This window comes from Amphiprion ocellaris, chromosome 8 (assembly GCF_022539595.1).
Source record: "Amphiprion ocellaris isolate individual 3 ecotype Okinawa chromosome 8, ASM2253959v1, whole genome shotgun sequence".
NCBI lineage: Eukaryota > Metazoa > Chordata > Actinopteri > Pomacentridae > Amphiprion > Amphiprion ocellaris.
In genome coordinates, this window is record NC_072773.1 from 8,272,441 (window position 1) to 8,296,249 (window position 23,809).

At 38.4% G+C, this 23,809-nt stretch overlaps 1 protein-coding gene across 2 annotated transcripts; it reads left to right on the forward strand.

Annotated features, from left to right (window-relative positions):
* The first annotated feature begins 74 nt into the window (after positions 1-74).
* On the forward strand, positions 75-21,257 carry igf3 (insulin-like growth factor 3). Of its 2 annotated transcripts, XM_023297462.3 has the most exons (6): positions 75-143; positions 2,606-3,169; positions 7,287-13,404; positions 14,691-14,835; positions 19,243-19,430; positions 20,745-21,257. In XM_023297462.3, exons 3-6 carry the CDS (start codon positions 13,360-13,362, stop codon positions 20,952-20,954), a joined length of 588 nt encoding a protein of 195 aa, XP_023153230.1. In that variant the 5' UTR covers positions 75-143; positions 2,606-3,169; positions 7,287-13,359; the 3' UTR covers positions 20,955-21,257. The 2 variants fall into 2 exon arrangements, with proteins under 2 accessions (XP_023153230.1, XP_054869223.1); XM_055013248.1 differs by lacking the exons at positions 14,691-14,835; positions 19,243-19,430; positions 20,745-21,257 and having other exon boundaries at positions 107-238; positions 7,287-9,744.
* The last annotated feature ends 2,552 nt before the right edge of the window (positions 21,258-23,809 follow it).

Consider the following 23,809-nt stretch of genomic DNA (forward strand, 5'->3'; position numbering starts at 1 on the left):
TAAAAATTAATAAACTAAATGATGGTGGGATAGTCGTTAGATGAAGCTTTTATTCTGATGAAATTAACCCGGAAGTCCGGCGAAAATGCAAAGAGCGCAACAAACACTACGGTGAGCTCGTTCAAATTCACTGTTGGATCAAGGTATGTAGTTAATGTTGTCTGTATTATGCATAACGTATCGGCAGCAACAAAGGGCGTTTTCATATAAGTGCGACTGCTTGTTTGACATTATTTAGGTGGGTGTCGGTGTTCTTTGTTTCTTTGAAAACCACTGTTTCTGTTCTCCGTCGAGTCAGATTAGTTGTTATTAAATGGCACGTTAGTTGTGTGCTAATTAGCTAGCTAGGTACGGAGGCTCACTTATGTGACTGTTGGATGCAGTGTAACCTATCAATAAATAAATATAGTGTCTCTTTAAAAAGACAAGTGTAAATAGCCGTTTTGTCGTGCACTGTTTTCTGAATACGGAAAACCTAACTAGTCTAACTAGTTTTTTGGGGTGTGACTCTTTCGGTCAGATCGAGAAATAACTTTTCCCCCAGTGTGTGTTTCACAATGTAGGTTGTGCTTTTTTTTTTTTTTTTACAGCAGCCATTTTATCGGTCGTTATTGATTCATCACCAAATGAAGCTGTGGCTAGCCCGCGACCAGTAGCAGGGAACAGGGACAGAAAAGTGTCAAAGAAGACACCTTTCAACAGACTTGCATTCAAAGTCAAGAAACGATTCATAAAATGTTGTCACTCTATTCAACTTGTAGGCTAGTCAGTCTCCAGTTTATATTGTATTTTTCTGCATTCTATGAGAAAATGCTATTTAGTTGACATTGCTACAGGGAGAAGCCAGTGCAGGTGCAGGTGTAGTGCAGATACTGATCAAGGAATGGATCAATTTTTGTCCGTCAACAAGATAACACAAAAACTACAAGGCTAAATTTCCAATTCATTAACCTATTCACAACATTAAGTAATATTAAAAATACAGAATCAGTCACCCGGTCTTTAAGTTTACCTTAACTTTCCACTTAACAGGGAGCAAACTGTTGCATTGTCCATTGATGTATTTTTATTATACTGAATAATGGAAGGCTTCATGTATAACAAAACAATACTGCAGTATGTTAGTCCCTCAGAAATAGGGTTTTCTCAATGTAGCACTCAGCACTTTTGTTATTTCATGAGGGGGGAACATCATATTAAAAATAACTGAATCCTATATATAGTTTTTGAGCCCCTAAAATGTGCCTGATTTTATTTTTAAAATTACTTTACAGTCGTCACATGTATACTATTTGGTGATTTCCAAACACATTTTTCAAAGTGTGTGAGACTAAACGTCTTATATTTGAGTGTAAATATTAGAGAAGTGTTTACAAAGCCATGCTTTTCAGACCAATTTGATTTTCAAATACATTATATCCTATTAATTTATTTTAACCAAATGTGAAATGTGTAACCATATTCTTTTAATCAAAACAAGACACAAGAGCATAAACAACACAGGACAAGAAATATTGGAAATTGAAATCAGTTTTAAATAAAGTATTTCTGATTTTGATTTTGAAAGATGGTGTCAATTTAGTTTGGCTCTTCACAGTGGAAATTGTGTGGTTATGGTTTAAATGTGATAAATCAAAGACTATAAATGATCAAAGTTCTCAGAAGAAAAGACTTGATGTGTAAGACTTGTAAACAAATCATGGCAAAAATTTTTAAAATGTGGTATTTAGAAGGAAGTTGTGATTCTATTCCCCAAATTTTTAAAATCCATGTGTTTAAAGCAGGATTCCAACTACTGGTTATTTTTGTTTGATAAAATGGATATTGCATAAGATAAGGTCGTTATAGACAGACTGAGACCCTTGACAGACTGCTTGTTGGTCCCTGATCAATGACTGCTTGCCACCTTGCCTGGCTTGCCTAATATCATCTGTGCTTCTACTGGTCAAAACGACAACCTTTTGGGGAAGAAAATATTAGCTTTTTGTCAGCCTGTTGTGAGATTTCCAAGACGTGGTATTGGTTTTCTTTAACTATGATGCACAACACGGGATGAAGCCCTCAGCTCGTTATTTGACTTGCACTAGAATTCCTTTATTACAGTTTCAGTTTAAAGGATTGTAAATGTAATGGAGCATTACCGCATGAAATATCACCAAAAGAATGACTACCACAAAAGAAGGACAATATGAATTTTTAAAACCATTGAAACACTGTTTAAACCCAGCAGTTACAAGCACTGCAAAAATTTAGGAATGATACTGGGATGATGTCAGTTGAGTATAGTAGTATACATTAATCAATGGGCACCATAAACAATCCTAAAAGTTTAAAATCAGCATGAACTAAATAAATTACAGCATTAGTCTTATCGATTAGTCACAACTCTTGTGTCCTAAATCGCAGTTTCAGGATTTGCTAATTGTATTGTTTCAAATTGGGATTTGATTTGAAATCAATTAGTTCTTCAGCCCTACTATGAATTGTCATGACTTACATGCTTTGGGCCGGGCAGTTATCAGGCTGCTTTTGGGTGGACTGAACCTGGCATTACACTAATTGTCACATGGTTTGCACAACTAATACATTTTATATGTGTATACAGGGAAACACACTGAGCATGGATTTACTTAACAAACTGGAAATCTACATCCCTGTGGAGGCTGAAGTGAAATACATCTCTCTGCAAAGCTTACCAAACTCGATGCTCAGAAGAATGGGTCTTCCCCTCTCTGACCCCGACATCTCTAGAAAGCTTGCAGAGTCTCCCAAAGGCATTTGGATTAGTCCAGCAGTCTTACAGAGGAGAGGCCAGAAATTGACTTCACACACAGGAGATGGGGTGATGGAGAACACGCACTCAGCGATGGCCACAAAGTTTTGGGTTAACTCGGGTCCACTCCGAATGTCTATTGTCTCCCCAAACCATACTGCTTATGAGGTGCTGAAGGACACCATGCCTGGGACACGAAGATCTCCAACATTGCTGTTACATCAAGGCTCGGTACTGCAGACTAACAGAGACGCTGTTGTTATCTACCGTGGGAGCGTCTACCTGTTCATCAAGAAGCCCAGTCGCAGCCAAGGTCAAGCAGAGAGACTTAAGCAGCCAGCTTCAATGTCTGCTATTCCTTTGACGTCAAATTTGTCATCTAAAAGCCAAAAGAAGGTAACATTTCAATTTCAATTTCAAAAATCACAGCAGCAAACCAGTAAACAAAGATTTGGGAAAACATGACAGATCAGTTGACATGTACAGCTTTATCCTAAAGCAGGGGTCGGCAACACACGACTCTGGAGCTGCACGTGGCTCTTTCATCCCTCTGTTGTGGCTCCCTGTAGCTTTGGAAAATAAATAATGAGTATTTAATTCAGATTTTTTTTTCATTTTAGTCTTAGTTTTTAAAATGTGCTTCTAAATTCGAAGATTATGGCGATCTTTAACATCAGAATAAAACGTTTTGTTTGTCAGTCAAAATATACATTACAACCGCCAATGTGCGACACCCGCCAGCGCACGAGTATTCATTTGGAGTGCTGTTGATTTTCAAATCCACATATGTATGTGAGCAGGTCTTCTGCAACATGAACTGCATTAAACACAGACATCACTTACAATCCTGTGTGAAGATGAAGGTGACATCTTACAGCCCTGATGTGCAGACGCTGTACGTTGAGTTTCAGGAGCAAAAATCACATTATCCAAGTAAGATAAACATTACTGGTGGGACACGGTTAAAAAATGAATCTAATTAATCAGATGCTTTGTAATTAATCGCAAATACTGGAATTTTTGTCAAATAGCAATATTTTACATAATAAGCAAAGATTTTCAATTCAAATAAATTTTGCTTGATGATTGAATTGAGGAGTATACAGATACGTGAACTTAAACAACAAAAGTGTTTATGTTTCATTTATATATATCTGCATTTTTCATCTTTCTGCTTACATTCACAGATTACTGCAAAATCAAAATCCAATTATAGCGATTATGTTCAACATTTTAGGACTTTTTGTAAACTCAAGCACTTTCAATGTCTTGAAAAGTGGTCTATTATGAGATGACTAAACCATTTGTAGGTACCAGCACTGTCGTAGCTAACATTAGCTTTGGGGCTAAAAGCAACATGCTTTGCACTGAGGTGATACCGTTGGCTTGCAATGCTGCGGTGATAAGAAAACTCACACAATTTATACACAACCATGCTTTTGTCCCAGCTGCCATCAGGAAGATTTTTAAAAGAAAACTTGCCGCCCAAAAAGCTCAATGCGGTCTCGTCTTCCATCACTGTTCACCAAACTTTCTTGTGCGCTGATGTCACTCAGTACGTCCTGTGCATCTTCTTCATGGCTGTTAAACAGACTTTAAGTTCATTACCGCCACCTACCGGGCTGGAGTGTGCATCAGTGTTACTGGTGTGTCAGAGATTAGCGAACCGAGAAAGGTGCAATTAAATGCTTTATTTTTTTTTAACATATTATTATTTTCTTTAATTAATACATCAAAATTAACAAATTAAAGACCCAGCCCTAATAAATACTTGAATTGCCAATTATTTTGCATATATTCATAGGGTTAGGGTTAATGTAATTTTATTTTCTCTGTAGCAGTTCATTGATACCATAAGTGCAACACATTATAGTTTTTTTTTATACATAGCATAAAGGTAAGTAAACAGCATATGCAGTGTTATCTTCATTTTAAATGTCAAAAGGGTTTTGTGGCTCTGAGCGTTTTCTGTGGGAAACAGGTCCCAATAGCTCTTTGAATGTTAAAGGTTGCTCACCCTTGTCCTAAAGTGTCCACAGCCATGCTAGCAGCTCTGTAGGGCCTTACTTAGACGGAGTGATGCTTGTTTAATGTGTTAACCCAATTCGCCATCTTATTTAGCACGTTCAAAACACAATTTACAAAATTTTGTACACCAAGACATTGCAAATATAAATATAGAGGAATGCACTGATAATGTCACGAGATGAAAAGTCAAAAGATCGCCAAAATTATTAGACTTCATTCTGAGGAGGTTGGTTGTGAAGACTGCCAGACAGCCTGCTCTGACCCACAGACTGTTAAGAGAATTGTATTGTTGAACCGTGTTCTTGGTTGTTAGTCAAACCATGTGTGTCCTTTCTCTGACACTTGTTGTCCAACAATTTTTGTGAGGGTTAAAGCTTGATTTTTACTCCTGCTTTGAATCTATGCAGAGCCAACATGTACATATCTGAGATTTCTAGTGGATTGCCTAAAATTTGTGGTCGAGATCAAACTGATGGTTTAGTAGATGCAATGGGACTCAGAGACTCAGACTTATAATGGCATGATGATTAATTGACAGTAATATGCCTTGTAAACATGACATTTTAATGCCACTATTACCAGGCCACAATAGTTGTGATCTGGGTTGCCACAACATGTACTTACAGTGTATATTTTGGGAGATGCACATTTGGCTAAGACACAGGCTGTGGTGTGGAGTAGGTGACTGTGTCAAGAAAAATAACTGAATTGTTGTGCAGTTATCCAAAGTCTGCTTTTCAGACAAAAATAAATTTCACATTTCATTTGGAAATTTAAGTCCTGGAGTCTGGAGGAAGAGTGGCAAGGCATAGAATCCAAGGTGTTTGAAGTCCAAGTATCTGTGACGATTTGTGATGACATGTCATCTACTGGCGTTGTTCCAGTGTTTTCTCAAGTCCAAAGTCAGTGCAGCATCTAGCAGGAGATTTTAGTGCACTTCATGTATTCATCTGCTGACAAGCTTTTTGGAGATTACGATCTCCAGCAGGACTTACAGCCTGCCCACAGTGCTGAAACGACTACACAATGGATTGCTGACCGCGATATCCTTGTGCTTGATTGACCAGCCACCTCACTTGAGATTCTGTGGGGTTTTGTCAAGAGGGAGAAGAGAAGCACCTAACCCAAAACTACAGGCGAGCTGAAGGCTGCTAACAAAGCAAACTGGACTTCAATACACTTCAGCAGTACCAAAGGCTAATCGCCCTCATGTCATGCTGTATTAATGCAGTAGTTTGTGGTAAAGGAGCCCCAAACCAAAATCGCAGAAATATCAATAACAGAAATATCTGAAATCTACAATATACAGTTGTGAATAAATGTTTACGAACCCTTGTAAAGACCATGTATATCATAATTCAATTGAATTTTATTTATATAGTGCCAATTACAATTCAAATTGTCTCAAGACGCTTTTCAGAACCCATATGTCTGAACCCCCGGAGCAAGCCCTAAAGTGAAAGTGGCAAAAAACCTTGAGCAGAATCCTGCTCATATGGGATTACCCATCTGCCGCTGGCCGGCTGGGTTGAGAGGGACAGAAGAGGTAGAGGGAGTGGCAGGGAGAGGGATGGGAGAAGAGGATGGGATACATGCATGATAAGAGAAACATAGATGATATATACAAAGTACAAGCTATCATAACAGTCTTGAGTTTACAGTGATTATTGTTATTTAGTTTTCTACAATGGAAGCTCATGTGACTTTGTCACAAAAAATAATCATGCATTTTGGTGCTTTCATAAATTTAACTCGGGTCTTCTGGAAATATGTCTAAATCTGCTGGATCAAAAATATACATATAGTCATGCTAATGTTTGGTTAAATGTCTCTTGGGCCATTTCCACCTCAAGTTTCAATACATTTGTTGACTTTCTGACATGGATTTGTTTCTTTTGCATAGTATAAAGCTCTCGATAGGGTTTAAGTCAGGTTTTTGAGACAGCAAGTCTAAAACATTAATTCTAACTTGATGTAACTATTTCTTTACCACTTTTGGTGTGTGTTTGGCATCCAAAACCCTTGATACACGTGGTCAGTACAAGTGTTTGTAAAATTTTGTTCACAACTGTATGTACATTATTTTGAATTCATAGTTGCTTTTTTTTGCTTTACATCAGCAGCACATTAAGCTAAGAAATGTTCAGAAACCTGGGAGTTAATGTAATTCTGCTGTAAAATCCTTAAAATTATAAATGAGAATGATTCGGAATAAAACCCTGTGTCTGAAATACACCTTTGGCAAATGCATGCCTCTGCCTCTATTTAAGAATGAATCTACAAATTTAGTGACCAGAAGGAAACATTTAAGCACAGGAAACAACAGGGCTTGTAATCAAGCCTTTGGGTACACTGACAGAAAGACTTGTAAATTAAAAAACGGAGCTATTCCACAGAAGAATAAAAAGAGTGATGAAGGTTTCACCACTGTGAATCCCAACAAATGAAAGTGAGGTTTCATGTGATGTTATTTTGTATCTTTCAGGAGCTGCTAAATGACAAAAGGCCCAAAAAGAAACACACCACATGCAAAGTAACCCACCGTGAATACAAGACAGATGTTATACAGAAGAACAGAGACATGTCCACATCCAAGACTATGTGTCCTGTCCCTCTGCCCACTGATGGTGTATACAAAATGGACAGCCAGAGCTATAAGGATGCCACAGGAGAGAAAGCCTTTAATTCTCAGGGGGAGCAGGAAGAGCTAGTCAGCAGTCTTGGGGTTGGGTGTGAGATGCAGGAACTGGGTGATGAAGAAGCAGAGAGCACCGGCCAAAACGGTGACATGAGCAGTACCATACAGATGGACAACGGGGAAGTTGACCCAAGTAGCAGCCAGAGCAGGACCAGGAGAGATTCTCTGGGTGCAGCTGCTTCATCCTCGTCAGGGCACATGGAGTGTGTCTTTAACGAGCTGGCGCAAGCGGAGGAGATTGCTCGAGTGAAGGCCAAATTCAGTTCTGCTCTCAACAACCTGCCTTTGTCAAAGTGAATGCTCATTCAGATGGAGCAACAGTAATGATACTGTAATCCCCTCAAAATTAGACTTATCTCACGTTTATTTTAAAGTTTTTTTTACATTTTTTAGAGGCTAAATTATGATTATCTGCTCCATCTGTCTGTTCGTCACTTAGTTCAGAGATATGACAGTTAGCCTTGAACGCATGTGCATTAGTAACTTGGGTGTGAGGGGGTTTATGCTCGTGCATATACATATGCATTGTACCTATGTCTGAGAACGACCCCATATTCAGGATTGTGTGTAATGATGATTGTCTACACCCTGTAGTGACAGAAATCCAACAGTGTTGAGACGGCCTGAAACTAAACTGGGTTCACATTCTTAAACTGCTGAGATAACTCAAAGTCCATAGGAATGAGAGACTGGCAGGCAGGGACAAAGACTTCTCAGCGAAACACTGTTATAGACTTTGTACCTTAACCTCAGTTAATTGTTGTACCTTAATTGGTTGTTTGATTGTGGAATACACTGTGTTATTATTATGCAAGTAGGATTTCAGTTAAAGAAACATTGTTTTTTTGGTTTTCAAGGAAGTGTTTCACTGGTGTTGTTTCTCCTTTTGGTTTTTAACAGTGATATCATCTTCAGACAGGTCTGATAATTAGTTTGGCAGATGAGCCTAATTAAAGGTAAACTACTTAAGAAGGTTGTTTCACATTATTAAGAAAGTCATGGGTTTCATGCAGTACTGGAAGAAAGAAAGATCTTTCTGCAGATGAAAAGCGTGAAATATTGCAATGCCTTCCAAAAGGTATGAAAACACTGGAAATTTCACAAAGACTTAAGAGATCATAGTAGTGTGAAGAGATATCTGTGTGATTTCAGAGCGCAGATGGGTTGGTCCAGATAAAGGTGTACTGAGGAAGATTTCTGTCAAGCAAATACATTGTATTAAGAGAGCAGCTGTTAAAAGGCCACTGCTGAGCTGCAGATTTTTAAAGCTGCTGGTGCCTCTGGAGTCCCAAGAACCTCTTGATGCACGATCCTTCAGAGGCTTGCAGTTGTGCATAAAGCTGTCACCCCTAACCAATGCTTGCAAGAAGAATTGTTTGCAGTGGGCTCAGAAATACATGGAGACCAATTTTCAAACCGTTTTAATCACTGATAAATGTCGCGCTACACCGCATGTTCCAGATGGATGGAATTCTGGATGGCTGGCTGATGGCAACCATGTCCCAACAAGTGATGCTTTAGGCTAGAATAATGGGAAGTGAGCTGGGAGGCCCCTTTAAGGTGCCCGAAGGTGTCAAAATGACCTGCAAAATATGTGGAGTTCCTAACTGATCATTTCCTGCCATGGTATAAAAAGGAGAACTGTACCTTCCGCAGTAAAATCATTTTCATGCAAGACAATGCACCAACCCATGCTGCAAAGAATACTATTGAGTCCTTGGCTGTTTTGGCATAAAGGGAGAGAAAATCATGGTGTAGCCACCATCATCCGTTGACCTCAGCCCTATTGAGAACCTGTGGAACATCGTTAAAAGGAAGCTCTGTGAGGATGGGTGCCAGTATACCTGAAAACAGAAGCTCTTTAAGGTCAGTCTGGCATATGCAAATGAAATCTAGGCAGAAACTGTACATGGACTCACAAGTTTAATTGATGGCAGAGTTACGAATGTGATATCCAAGAAGGGCTTCTATGTTAACATACAATTTGACCTGTAAATATGTCCTTGATTGAAATAACATTCATTTTGAGAAAAAATATCACCCAATGCAGAAAATACAACTGATTTCTGTTTTCACTAACTCAAAAACAGCATTTGCATGATAATTTGGAACACAGTGTAGTCTGTAAAGCTCCCACTCCCCACCTTGGGTTGCACAAACAGTTATTTTCATGATTGACTTGTCTTGTTGGTGCCTTATTTTAAAATGTAAAATAAATAAAATGTTGCTAAGCAGAAGTTTACAATTTTGAATGTCCTGTTTTGTTTAACAAAAAAGTCGAAAACCTCACATGCGCCCACATTTTAGAATGATATACAGGGGGTCTTCGGTTTTTGACGTCCTCATCCTGTGGTGTTTGTCGTTGCATTGGAACCGGTTACGTGGAACTAGTTGGCGAGCGGATGAATACATCATCACGCGGCGCTATAAGATGACTTTGTTTACATTTGCTGGTTGTGCTACATTCGTTAACTTTTTGCCCTTCATTATGACTCCCAAGCGTAAGTCAGACTCTTCTGATGGCAGTGCTTTGAAGAAAAGGAAAGCCATCTCTGTGGAAGTGAAATTGGATATAATAAAATGGTGAAGTTGTAAAAACAATGCAACATATTTTGTTATGTTCTTGTAAAATGACTCACACATGCATGAAAGTCATTGGTATTCATGACTTCTGAAGAACTGATCGATGTCATGATGCATGTAATGGCTTTGTATACATTTTCGCCAGAGTTCTGACTTGCGGCGAAAATCTACTTACATCGATCTGTTGGAACAGCGCTCCAACGCGAGTCAAGGACCCCCTGTATAGCAAAAAAATAGGAAATCTTTTCAAGGATGCTTTACATGTGGTCCTACCACTAGTAAGATGTGAAAAATAAAACGATATAAATCGTGAAAAGTAATTTGGGTGCAGTAGCTGTGAATGAAGCCTGCAGCTTAGACAACCAGCAACTGCAGAGGTCTGGTCAGCTCACTGCTGTCTAATTCCACACCAAGAGTTTTGCTGCTCTTCAGTTGTACCGTAATACACTATATTGCCAAAAGTATTCGCTCACCTGCCTTGACTCGCATATGAACATAAGTGACATCCCATTCCTAATCCATGGGGTTCAATATGACGTCGGTCCACCCTTTGCAGCTATAACAGCTTCAACTCTTCTGGGAAGGCTGTCCACAAGGTTTCGGAGTGTGTTTATGGGATTTTTTGACCATTCTTCCAGAAGTGCATTTGTGAGGTCACACACTGAAGTTGGACGAGAAGGCCTGGCTCTCAGTCTCCACTCTAATTCATCCCAAAGGTGTTCTATGGGGTTGAGGTCAGGACTCTGTGCAGGCCAGTCAAGTTTATCCACACCAGACTCTGTCATCCATGTCTTCATGAACCTTGCTTTGTGCACTGGTGCACAGTCATGTTGGAAGAGAAAGGGGCCAGCTCCAAATTGTTCCCACAAAGTTGGGAGCATGGAATTGTCCAAAATGTCTTGGTATGCTGAAGCATTCAGAGTTCCTTTCACTGGAACTAAGGGGCCAAGCCCAGCTCCTAAAAATCAGTGCTTTACACCACTGCATCCGACGCTTTGCATTGCACTTGGTGATGTATGGCTTGGATGCAGCTGCTCGACCATGGAAACCCATTCTATGAAACTCTGCTGAAGCACTGTTCTTGAGCTAATCTGAAGGCCACATGAAGTTTGAAGGTCTGTAGCGATTGACTGCAGAAAGTTGGTGACCTCCTCAGCATCCGCTGACCCCACTCTGTCAGTTTACGTGGCCTACCACTTGGTGGCTGAGTTGCTGTCGTTCCCACACACTTCCACTTTCTTATAATACAGCTGACAGTGGACTGTGGAATATTCAGGAGTGAGGAAATGTCACGACTGGATTTGTTGCACAGGTGGCATCCTATCACAGTTCCACGCTGGAATTCACTGAGCTCCTGAGAGCGATCCATTCTTTCACAAATGTTTGTAAAAGCAGTCTGCATGCCTAGGTGCTTGATTTTATACACCTGTGGCCATGGAAGTGATTGGAACACCTGATTCTGATTATTTGGATGGGTGAGCCAATACTTTTGGCAGTATAGTGTACTTCAAATCAAATACAAACACACTGGTAACACACTGGTATGTATAACTGGTGAGACTTCCATGTACTTATTTGTCTCTGTATTTTTAGGGTGGCATGATGATGCAGTGGTTACCACTGTCTCCTTACAGCTGGAGGGCTCTAGGTGTAAATTTTAGCTGTGTGGAGTTTGCATGCTTGCTCTCTGTTTTCAGTAGATGCTATAGCTAGATGCTATAGCTATAGCACAGTCCTAAGGCATGTTAGCTGTTCATTCTGGCCTTTGGTGTGAACATGCATGGTGTCTCTGTGTTGGCCCTGTGATGCACTGATGACCTGTCCAGGGTGTATGTTTGCTTTTGCCCTAGTTCAGCTTGGATAGGCTCCAGGCTCGCCGTACCTCTCTACACAATAAAGCAGTGTATTGATCATGAATGGATGGATCGATGAACCATATTTTTATGAGTTGAAAATAGATTTCCACCTCCTAGTGGGACATCTGTCTTGCTGTTGAAAGGGTTCTAAACCTGAAGGACCACTGAGTATCACTGACATCTGGAGGAATCTGAAAATACAGTGACATATTCAAAAGGAGGCTGGTCATCTGAGTTGGATCTTTCCAAAGGAGGTTTGTTTTTCAGTGTGTTGAAAAACAGAAGAATGCTGTCCATCCAGGGTTTAGAGTTGGGACTTTTCTGCTGCTGTGTAAAGGGAATGATCAGGACTCTGGCTAATTGAAGTCTGCATACTTGATGTAACTGCTGGATTCACTCTCACATCTCAAATCTGTAACTGAGCTTATAAATGACTAAAAAAAAATTTTTTTTTACCAGAAAAGATGTTTTTGACCTTTTCAAAAGCCATTTCAAAGATATATTTCTATTTGTGCAAATAATGTGCTCACAGTGGGAGTTGAGTGATATTTTTTCTTCAGGCCTAATACTGACAATCAATCAAGGAAAGCGATAACTAATATTTGGAACTGGTATTTACTGTAAAAAATAAAATTTTGCTGTCAAAATTTATAGTGTCAAATTTCAACACGAAGCTTTGTTGAAATGCCTTCATTAATGTTTTACAGGTTTAATTAAAGGCTAACTTTAAGAATTAATTTCTTTTATCAGGAGTCAGTTACAAATATAATGAGAGTAACTGACTTTTTAAAAAATTTAAACCTTTGTTCAACTGCTCAGATCATCTTCCTACTAATGGGCATCCATTATCTGTGTATCACAGACAGGAAAAGTCTTATTCCTCCGTGTCACAGAGCTTTGTTTTTTCAATAAAAATCACATCAGTCAGCCGCACTGTTGCACAGGCTGACAAAACAATTGACACAGTCTGAAAGTGATTGCTGTTACTAGTCTGTTCAGTTGCTTTTGTTTTGTCTATTTGCGGTGTGTTCTTTCATGGCCACTGTACACCATTCACTCATGTTCAACTAAGAATGAACATGGCTGAAGTCTGAAGTGCTATGGTTGAACTGAACATAAGAACAAGGATTTATTGCAGGACTGCTGGGTACCTTTCAGCTAGGTGGAGCTAACAGACTGTTACATACACTTATTAAAAGTTGTTCACAGTCTGAAAAACTGGATTATGTATCTTCATGTTTGTATCCTGTTAGAACATAAACACAGCAGTACAAGTTCATCCACAGTGACAGAGTAGCAAATCATCTGATAGGAGAAACAGTGTGAGGAGAGGAGGGAGGAAACCCTACTGCTGCTTTCCGCCCCGCCTGCTCCCTCACTATAAGACTGCAGGCCTCCTGAAGCTGCTCCACACAGACAGGATGCACTCCTCAAGCTGTACCCGAGCTGGACCACAGACAGTTAAGGTAAGACTTTGCTTCACTCTGGAGATTTCTCTGAATTGGAACTGGCAAGACATTGCCGTTTCTCATATCAGAGTTGAAATAGAGCTGTGGAGATGTTCTGCTCCTCTCTGTGTCCTCTCTGGTTACACCTTTTTATGGATCCAACAGTGTTTCTTGCCAAAGGAACTTTTTAACAACTAAATTCTTGGTTATCACAGTTCTGATTGAAGGGGTATCAAAGGGAAAAAAACACAAGTAGTATACTGGTGTAAAAAAAACTTGTGGTGCACAGCAGCTCGGGTAATGGAGAAACAGATTCAATATATGGAGAATAAAGCTTCCAAAAATAAATAATCTATGTTCAAGTTTATTGTTAGTTTAATTTACCTTAGAAACAATGTATTCCAGGCTGTAGCTACCTCCCTGCATGGAACACAAAAGACTACAAATTATGATTCACATGGATTTTAATGGAGACATTCTTTCTACAGATGTTCATAAACTCAGCACAAATAACAAATCCATGCCCTTCGCTTTCCAATAATTAGTATCAAATATTAATGCTTTCCAGGAAACTTTCTGTGAATTTTTAAGAAATTATGAAGCCATTAAACAAGGCAGGACTGATCCCTTTGTAAACAAAAAATAGTTGTTTTTTTATCTGACAAAATTAGGGATTTCAAAATTTCAATGACTTCAGTTTTGCTAACCGCAGCTGGACGTCATTATTATCGACTTTTTCCAATCTAAAGGCATCTCAGACCACAAAGTACATTAGTAAAGTTTTTATATTTCTAGGAATACAAGGATACGAGGACAGATTGCTGTCACAACTAGACCAGTACACTATTGCAAATGATAATGTAACATTGCATTCCCAGGTTTTATTGAAAGGAAGAATTAGGAAGAATTTATAATTAAAATATTGTTCACTAGTATAAATAACTCTGCTCGGTCTTAAAGTATCTAACATTTGACCAAGAAAAAAAGAGACATCTCACATCATCCAGAATCTAATCTGGAAAACACAGAGGGATTTTTTTCACTGAAAATGATGCTGTGTTGGAAGATACCTTGCTGATTGTCTGTGTCAGATTGATGAACCCTTACTTTTACGACAGGTCAATTTTGCATTTTATTTGTGCACCAAACAAGGAGAAAGCAAAACTGTTCCTCTGGCCCCCATACAGGATGTGATGGGTACATGAATGTTAATTGTGGTTTTGATCACAGGCCTGGACCAAAGAATCATCCGCCCCTTTTCATGTTACAGGCTTTATGTTGAGAGGCTCTCTATTTTTCCTCAGGTGTTGTGTGTTTGGATCAGCTTGTTTTACTCCAGCATGTGTCTGGCAGGCTGGCCGCTGACCTCAGAGGCAGCCAGACTCCGCTGTGGTTCTAAACTCCTCAGTGACCTCATCTTCGTGTGTGGGGATCGTGGAATCTATTTTGGTAAGTGTAACTGTATGTTATTGACCTGTTACCATGAGAATTCATCCTCTGAAAACTGCGATGCACTGAATTACAAATACATTATTCAGATGTGAACAGGTAATGCACTCTGAAAACATTAGAGGCATTTTGCAGGGTCATAAGCTGAAATTTCGGACTATATTAAAAGTGCATGCAAAAAAGCAGAGAACTTCTAAGGTATTTTAATCTAAATGCTTCAAAATTATTTTATCTAGACTTCTTCAAATTCTATTTGCTGTCAGGGTTCCTGTAGTGTTCATGCAATCAAATGAAATTTACCTCTAAAATAGCACATACAGAACAAGTTCATACCAGTTTCATGATAAAACCAGTAGGGACAACAAGACCTGCTATCATTTACATGAATTTATATCAGTACTATTATCAGTATTTTGCAGCAAAATTTGTTGTAAATTAATAAATCAGTTGCCATGACCCAGAGGAGTGGCATAAAATATGGTGGATTAATTTATGTATTTGTTTTTCGTTTTTTTCTGTTCTGTATTACAGTAGATTTTTTTTTGTTTTTGATAGTTGGTTGGACAAAAGAATCAAGGAGGATTCCAATTAACTGATCACTAAAGCTGTCATAAGCAGCTGTTGATGCTATTGATTTATAAAGTAGATCAGGGAAACATTAAAAAGAAAAAACATTATTCTGCTTCCAAACTTTGGAAAAAACTTGAAAAAGTGTGAGAAAGCAAATTAGAAGAGGAAGTTAAGAATCTGCTTTTTTTTCTCTAAATTTTACTAAAAGATAAATCTATGCCTAATTTTGAAATTATGACGGTGAAATCTTTCTTGAGATCCCTACCGATCTCAAAAACAAATCTGTTTTCGGATCAAAAATCTAAATTACGAAGAAAGGTAGAATGTCTCCTGACTGCCCACGGTCAGGCATTTATAACTATTCTCAAACTCATTTTAAGTTCATGAAATGTAGAAATTAAAGTTCCCCTTCAAAGTGTGGGTTAATTGCATTTAGGTTGATTGGTTAATTAATTCAGAATTGTATGAATTGTAAAACTGTTAAACTAACAGGTTCACCTGAGTTGTGTCAGGTGAACCTCATATGGCAAATTCCATAAACTTCAGCTATTTGGTTGAATCAACTGTTTCATCACCTGGACAATCAGCACAGACAGATTTTCTTTCCTTTTACAACTTTTCAGTTTAAAAAGTGAGTTATTCAATTAAAACACAGAATTTATAGCAGTAGCTGTTGAAAGCGTTGTGTACTGGAGTCAGGCTGCTCCCAGTGACAGTAAGATAAATGTATTATTTTGTAAGTGCAATAAAGAAAAGTCTCTGGGGAGTTCTAACTAACACTGCATGCTGGGAAATGGATTTTCAGCTGTTCCTTTATTCAACCCCTGATTTTAAGTCATGGTGATAACTAATTTTATATGTACTAGATGGTCTTTAAAAAGCTGACATTTTAAGTTGAATTAACTAAAGTTACATGTTTTAATTAAGCAAATCCAAAAACAGGAGTTGATTCAACTGAATTGCCGTGTGACATTCGACAGTGTAGCATTCGTGTTACAGACAAGAAGAGGAGACCTCTTTAAATCACATTTCTATACCTTTTTTAAAAAGAAGTATTATTATTGAATTCAAGACTTTTCCAAAGATGCAGATTTTGTAACTTCGACATTATAGACCAGCAGACTAGGTAGAAAAAAGACATTAGATATTAAAGCATTATCTATAAAATAACATATGTTGGTATGTTCTATCTTTTTACAACAGAATTGCAGATTTATTACTCTAGGTTTTAATAAATATCTAAAACACTTATCCACAAATGAAGATTTTTCTTTTCCGGTATGTTAAGATGTACTGTAGCACAGATGTATAACATCATGATCATGGCCTTCATGTTCACATGAAAACCCTGCAGTACCTCTGAGGAAGTTATGAGTCCCACAACAATAAAAACACATCCTGTTTATTTATTTACGTAAAAACGAGCCACAACACCACTCTGCAATACTGCAGCTCTCTGTAGCATCAAGTTTGACTCAGTATTGACATCTGATGGTTGTTTTTTGGTAAGAAAAACTGGTTTCCACTGTTTCGTGCATAATGGTTAGATAATGTCCAAAGGATGACTGTTAAAGCACAGAGCAGTTTATTAGGATATCAATCTAATCTCTCCCACTGCCCACTATTAGCCACAGGCCCTTTCACCTGATTACTTTTATCCTCTTCTGACCAAGGGCACCTTCTATATCTGCTATCAGACTTGTGGCAGTCCACCAAAATGGCAGCATACTCAACAGAACACTGTGCCTCAGTGCATGATAGCCTTATTGTTAAAACACTTGTTATCTGAGAGCAACCTCAACTTTCTCACGAATAACAAATAAAAGGTGCAGAGAAGGGAAAAGAGCAGCAGAAAAAAGTGTCTAAGGCAGCAAAGAATCAAAAAACTTTGCAGTGTATGCTTTGAAAATACTGTAGCTACATGTTAATGGTCCTACATGATTATGGGCCATTTCATTTAGATTTAAAAAATGATTACGCTTACTTACTAATATGAAATGTTTCAGTGATGTTCATGTTAACTTCAGCATGTTGATATACTCATAGTGGCAATGCTAACATGCTAACAATGTTTGCTATATGCAACTGAGTACAGTACAGCTGAGGCTAATGGGAATGTTGTTGGTTTTACAAGTATTTGGTCATAAACCAAAGAATTGGACAAGCTAAAGTTTTGACCTCATGTTGACACGAGATACAGTGTCAGGAGATCACCAAAGTTATTCACGGTAACTTTTGACCCTGAAAAGACTTAAAATGTCTATATTTTGAGCATAAAATGCCCGTTAGTTTTAACAGTGACATGTCTTAAAAGTTGTGATGACGCCAAGACCCAGGAAAATATGCACTGAGCACACACTGAATGATTTAAGGATAAGTGCAAATATAAAATCAAAATCAGTATTTGTCCCCATTTCATTGTTTGTTGTATATGTTTGTACTGGCTCTCCACAGGCTACCACCTGATATCGCTATTTTCCATGATGGTAACAGGATTAAGGCAGTAAACAAAAATGTACTGAATATACTAATGTAAAGGCTGACAAGGGACTTTTCAGAAAATAAACAGTCATATTATTGCCAAAGAAATGGCAGAAGTCAAGTTTTGTTGTTTTGAGTAATGACCAGTAAAACAAATGTAATTGCATTCAATAATTTAATTATTCTATTTTTCAAATTTTATGTCATTTTATGTCCAATGCAGGAAAAGTATCCACATTAATATCATGATTGATATATCCTCCAGTCCTAATGTACTTTCATTCTGAACACAGAATTGCATTTTGCCAGTCCCAAAGGTCAGATGTACTGTTGTTCCAGAAGGGAACATGAAAGTTTGTACCAAATTTTATGCCAACTCATCTGATAGTTGTAAAGACAATTCAACATTTCATTTCTCATATTTCCTGCTAGTGGCTGGTGGCAATGTATTAAAAGATCATCAAAGTAAATTCAATAAATCCTTTACAATCCTGAACATACAAAATTCTGTTCTAATCTGTCCAGCTGATTTTCAGATATTTCATGGTTTAACTGAAACTTTTGACCTGTTGTTGGTGCTCAGTAAAAAATTGGGGGACAGCCAAAAACAATCGTCATTCAAATATTGTTGTAGTGGCCAATGACACATTCAAGAACTGAAATACTAAAACATCCAAAAGTGTGTGTAAATTGTTGTTTATTTTTATTTTTTCTGTTAAAAATTTTTTTCACCCTTGTATATATTGTAAATAAAGCTGCTGTAACAATGTAAATTTCCCCTGGAGTGGGGAGAAATAAAGAACTTTATCTTATCTTATCTTTATCTTTAAACTCAGTTAAAATCATGTAATACTTGTGGCACCAAACAACGGCAGTGACTATTACAGCCACTGAGCAGAGTGACATGAAACTGTCTATGGATTTTCAAGGTTCCAAGAGGATGAATCCTAATTATGCTGATGCCTCTATTCCTCCTCTTACTGGTACTAATGGAACACAAATGTTGTCTGGGCCACGGCAATCATGTACCTTGAAATTTCACAGTTCAATCGTCATGAAATTTGCTGAGCACATTCATACTATGTACCCTGACAGAACCTGACAGGTTCTACAAATAGTTAAATTAATATGATACTTTGTCCAGGAAATTGGTATAAGGTGTGATGCGCATTGAGTGGATGAACTTTGCCAGGAAGTAAAAATGATTTAATTCCTCTGTTGCTACAATGCATACTTTTGCTTGAGTGACCTCATGAGAGTGGTCAAGCTGCCCTGTTTCCATTTTTTAATGTAAGGAAAATAATGAGACATAAAAGATATAGAAGAATCTCATGTGTGACATGTTTTCCACTGTAGGTAAAGGCTCATGGTCTGGTTACGGCGGTCGGCCCAGAGGGAGGGGTATTGTGGATCAGTGTTGCCGATCAGGAGGCTGTGAACTTGAGCATCTGGAGATCTACTGTGCCAAACCAAAAAGCAAAACACACACCACAGCTACCCCAGCCACAATGACAGCACCACATACCACAACACAACTTGATATGGTATGACCTCTACTGCTTGCTCAAGTTTATTCTTGACCTTTGAGATTGCACTTTGACCAAATACTAGATTAGACAAGATGGCAATTATACCTAATGCAGGAGAGACCCGTAGCAATACAACTGCACTCGAGCCAGAGCAACCCAGTATATTGTGGATCCAGTCCCTGCCTGGGTCTCAGAGTTGAGTCTCCGTTATGTATTCATGTGGACCCATGCAAACACCAAAAAGGAGGTCATATCCAGTGCCAAAACAATCTGGAGCCAAGTCTGGCATTACAATCATCCCTAAATTGTAATGACAATTTAAGCAGACTCCTAAGTTAGGAATGCTTTGCCAAAAATACAGTGCAGGCTTAACTTTGTCATGCAGTTAGTACAAATTCTCAACTAGCACAAGACTCTTAGTCAAAATCCAGTAAAAAAGACCTGAGTTGTTTCAGTTTATACTGTGTTCAATTGTTGTGAAGATGTAGTTCATCAAATCAAGTAATGAATACATAGACAATCTACTCTACCATGTAATGTGGTACGGTTGTAATGGAAAGCTGCAACCAACAAGTATTTTCATCAATAATACATACATACATAGTATTTTTAAATAATCAATTGATAAAATGTCAGAACATAGAATAAATAAATAAATGAATGCATAGAATTATTCTCTGAAGCTCAGGTTAACATATTCAGATATCCTGTTTTGTCTGAGCAGTCATGACAAAAAAAGAAAAGATATTGTTCCCTGTCATAGAAAACTGGGAAATGTACCAAATATTCACTGGGAAGCTATTCCAAGAAGCTGGGGCCAAACAACTTTCAGCATTTTTGTTAAAAAATGACTTCAATGTTTTTAAACAAGCCAAATGATCAACTAATCATTTGGAATTTTGGGAGGAATAATAAAATTTTCATGTAACGTGAGAAAATTTTTTAATTTTTAAAATTTTTTTTACCACAGGACCTCCTACGATATTTCAATACTGTTCTACTGTTCAATACTGTTCTGACACAAATCTGAATGTGTAATAGTCAATTCATAATACCACAATCAAAATATTAACTTCAATACCCCATCCATCCATCCATCCATCCATCCATCCATCCATCCACTATCTAGCTGTGAGGCAGCAGTGCTAGCCACTTCACTAACTGTGCCCCCAATACCTGAACCAAAACAAAAACTATCCAAGTATACCAAAATATCAATGTCTAAGTTAAATCCTAGCTAACAGGTGCATGTTCCAGGGCTAAGGTTAGCTGTTACAGTCAAGCTACATGTCCTTGAATTAACTCCTCATTCTTTTCTTTGTGTTGCAGTTCCACACAGTGTTTCAGAAGAGACTTTCAGAGCACCTGGGGCTACTCAATAGTCCAAACAGGGAAGCTTACAGAAAGAAAACGCAAACTTCAATTCAAAGAAAAAACAAAGTACGATCACGCAGGAAGGTACTCACACAAAACAAAACTATCCAGCCTACACCAGCCTCTGGGAGTCCCCGTTACAGAATTACAAGTTTTGAATATTGACCATGAACCTTGTAAATAGCTGAACATTTATAGTTCCTGGATTGTACGCAGTAAGTCTGAAAGAAAGATGAATGATGAACAAGATAAATAATGCCATGCATTTCTAGTATTTAATAATATATGCATTTGTTCTAATTACGCAGCAGGGAATTATGGCTTTATACTTTAAAGCTACTCGATGCAGCACATTGATATGCAGACTGTGAATGTTGGACAGAAGCAGAAATCACAATTATTAGTTATTATTAACACTGTATTTTAGAGTAGTGTTTACAGACTGAATAAAATTCACATTCCATCATGCTTCCTTCTGATTGTCTTATTTCTTAGCTAGATTTGCCAGGCTACCTGAACGCTGATGACAAGTCCTGATGTAGAAATAGTTCATTACATGTCACTCCATAAAACCCAACTTGCATTTTTAAGCTTTTTAAGTAAATAAATGCAATAAATACAGCAAGTTAATCAGTGAGCTTGAGAGGTGGCAGTGTTGCTGTTTACCTTCCAAGGGGCCTGCCAAGATTATTAAAAGCTACAAGGCTGAATTTCATTAAACCTGGTGAAGAGGTGGTGTATGGGCAAAGGAAGACGTCTTCAAATTGAAGTGCAGATACTAAATGAAACTAACTGATCACTGGCTGGAGCTTCATTTATAGCTGGCACACATGTTAGTGATGAAATTTACTTGATCTAACTCTTAGTCAGAAAGGGAATTTTCCTGCATTTCCCCTATTGCTGAAGAGGTTTGTTTCAGCAAGACCAAAAAAATCTACCAAGCAGTGTCTTTGTATTGTCTTGTTTTAAAGTTTTTTTCAGAATGGATTTGTTCTTTACATTCAGCCTCAGAAAGAATGACTGTTCACTGTACAGACACTGTACTTTTCAAGAAGAAATCTAAAAAAACACAGTAATTTAGCAATAAACAAAACAGGAAAAACATCAAATCTAATTCAAATATGATGTCTTGTCATGCGTCAGTTTAAATGTGTGTGCACAGATCTGTCATCAGTGCAGATGACTTTGTGTTCTGTCAATAATGTGTATAATGTCATTCATTTGGAGATATGCCAGGTATTTTTTGTGTATGATAACTAATGAGCTGATCTGAAATGTTGCTCAGAACACAAGTAATAAGCTAATCTTTAAACTGTTGTTATTTATTTTCTTTATTGACCGTAGATATGTAAGGAGAGAATGCAAGAAGTTCAGAACTAGCAATCGACAGCTCTTCTATCTCAGCTCAGACAGTTGCTGATTTAGAAGAGAAATGCAGAATTAGAGCTAATTATGCACCATATTCTTGGCAGAAACACAAGTTCACAAGTTCAGAGGTATCCTTCTGTTTTCTGATAAATCCCAGCTGGAAAATATCAGCATTTCCAGATAGCAAGCTCAAGCCAGTAAAGAGCTGTGTTGGTTCATAGAAGATTTAGACCAAGATTCAATTCAATTCAATTCAATTCAATTCAATTCAATTCAATTCAATTCAATTTTATTTATATAGCGCCAATTACAGTCAAATTGTCTCGAGACACTTTACAGAACCCATATGCCTGACCCCCAGAGCAAGCCAAAAGGCGACAGTGGCAAGGAAAACACCCTTTAAACAGGGAAAAAAACCTTGAACAGAACCCGGCTCTAATGTGGGGGGACCCATCTGCCTGCTGGCCGGGCGGGTTGAGAGGGACAGAAGAGGTAGAGAGGTAGAGATAGAGGGGTAGAGGTAGAGATAGAGGGATACAGATAGAGGGATAGAGGTAGAGGGGAAGAGGTAGAGGTGTAGAGGTAGAGATAGAGAGGTGGGGGGTGGGACACAAGGACCATAAAACACAACCACACATCTGAAGCATCCAGCTCTGGCACCAGGGACACTCGGAGAAAGGACACAGAAAGAAACAGAGTGAATGTAATGCAATAATCTTATATATAGTAAATACATAGGTAGTTAGAGAAGGGCTCAGTTCATCAAGAGAGGTTCCCCAGCAGCCTAGGCCTATAGCAGCATAACTAGGGGCAGACTAAAGGGACGTCAAGAGGGGAAGTCAGTTTTGCAAATGAAAACACCAGCTCACCCCGTCAGGGTCCCCCAGTCAGCCCTAACTATAAGCTTTGTCAAAAAGGAAGGTTTTAAGCCTGGTCTTAAAAATAGAGAGGGTGTCCGCCTCCCGAACCCAAACTGGGAGCTGGTTCCACAGGAGAGGTGCCTGATAACTGAAGGCTCTGCCTCCCATTCTACTTTTAGAGATTCTAGGAACAACAAGTAAGCCTGCAGTCTGAGAGCGAAGAGTTCTGCTAGGATAATATGGTACTATCAGGTCTTTAAGATATGATGGAGATTGGTTGTTAAGAGCTTTATATGTCAGAAGAAGGATTTTGAATTCTATTCTAGATTTAACAGGAAGCCAATGAAGAGAAACCAATATAGGAGAAATATGATCTCTCTTGCTAACTCCCGTCAGTACTCTGGCTGCAGCATTTTGGATCAGCTGTAGATGTTTCAGAGAGCTTGTGATTGGATTTTAGGAGCTCGGACTTCAGGGCACTGGTAGAGCAGCCAATTTTTTAGACTGCCCCACGAAAGGCCACAGATGATACGTGATGGTATATTCTTCCTTTTTCATGCAGTGGAATGCAGAGCAAACAACATTAATGATAAATGCCAGCAAAGTCAGATATAAAACAAGTGAGATCCATGAAGAGTAATCTCTGGCCACAGGTATTAATAGGGGATTTTTTTTGAAATTCAGACAGTCGGGCTGTCCTTTCCGTCCAGCTTCTTTATGCTAAGCGAGGCTAAGGGCTGCAATCTTATCTAAGAACCGACCACAGACCCAACTGGACAGTGTAGGGTTAGG

Coding starts and splice junctions, on each gene's coding strand:
- igf3 (XM_055013248.1), top strand. CDS start 2,621: ATGGATTTACTTAACAAACTGGAAATCTACATCCCTGTGGAGGCTGAA. Junction 3,170..7,286: donor CATCTAAAAGCCAAAAGAAG/GTAACATTTCAA, acceptor TGTATCTTTCAG/GAGCTGCTAAATGACAAAAG.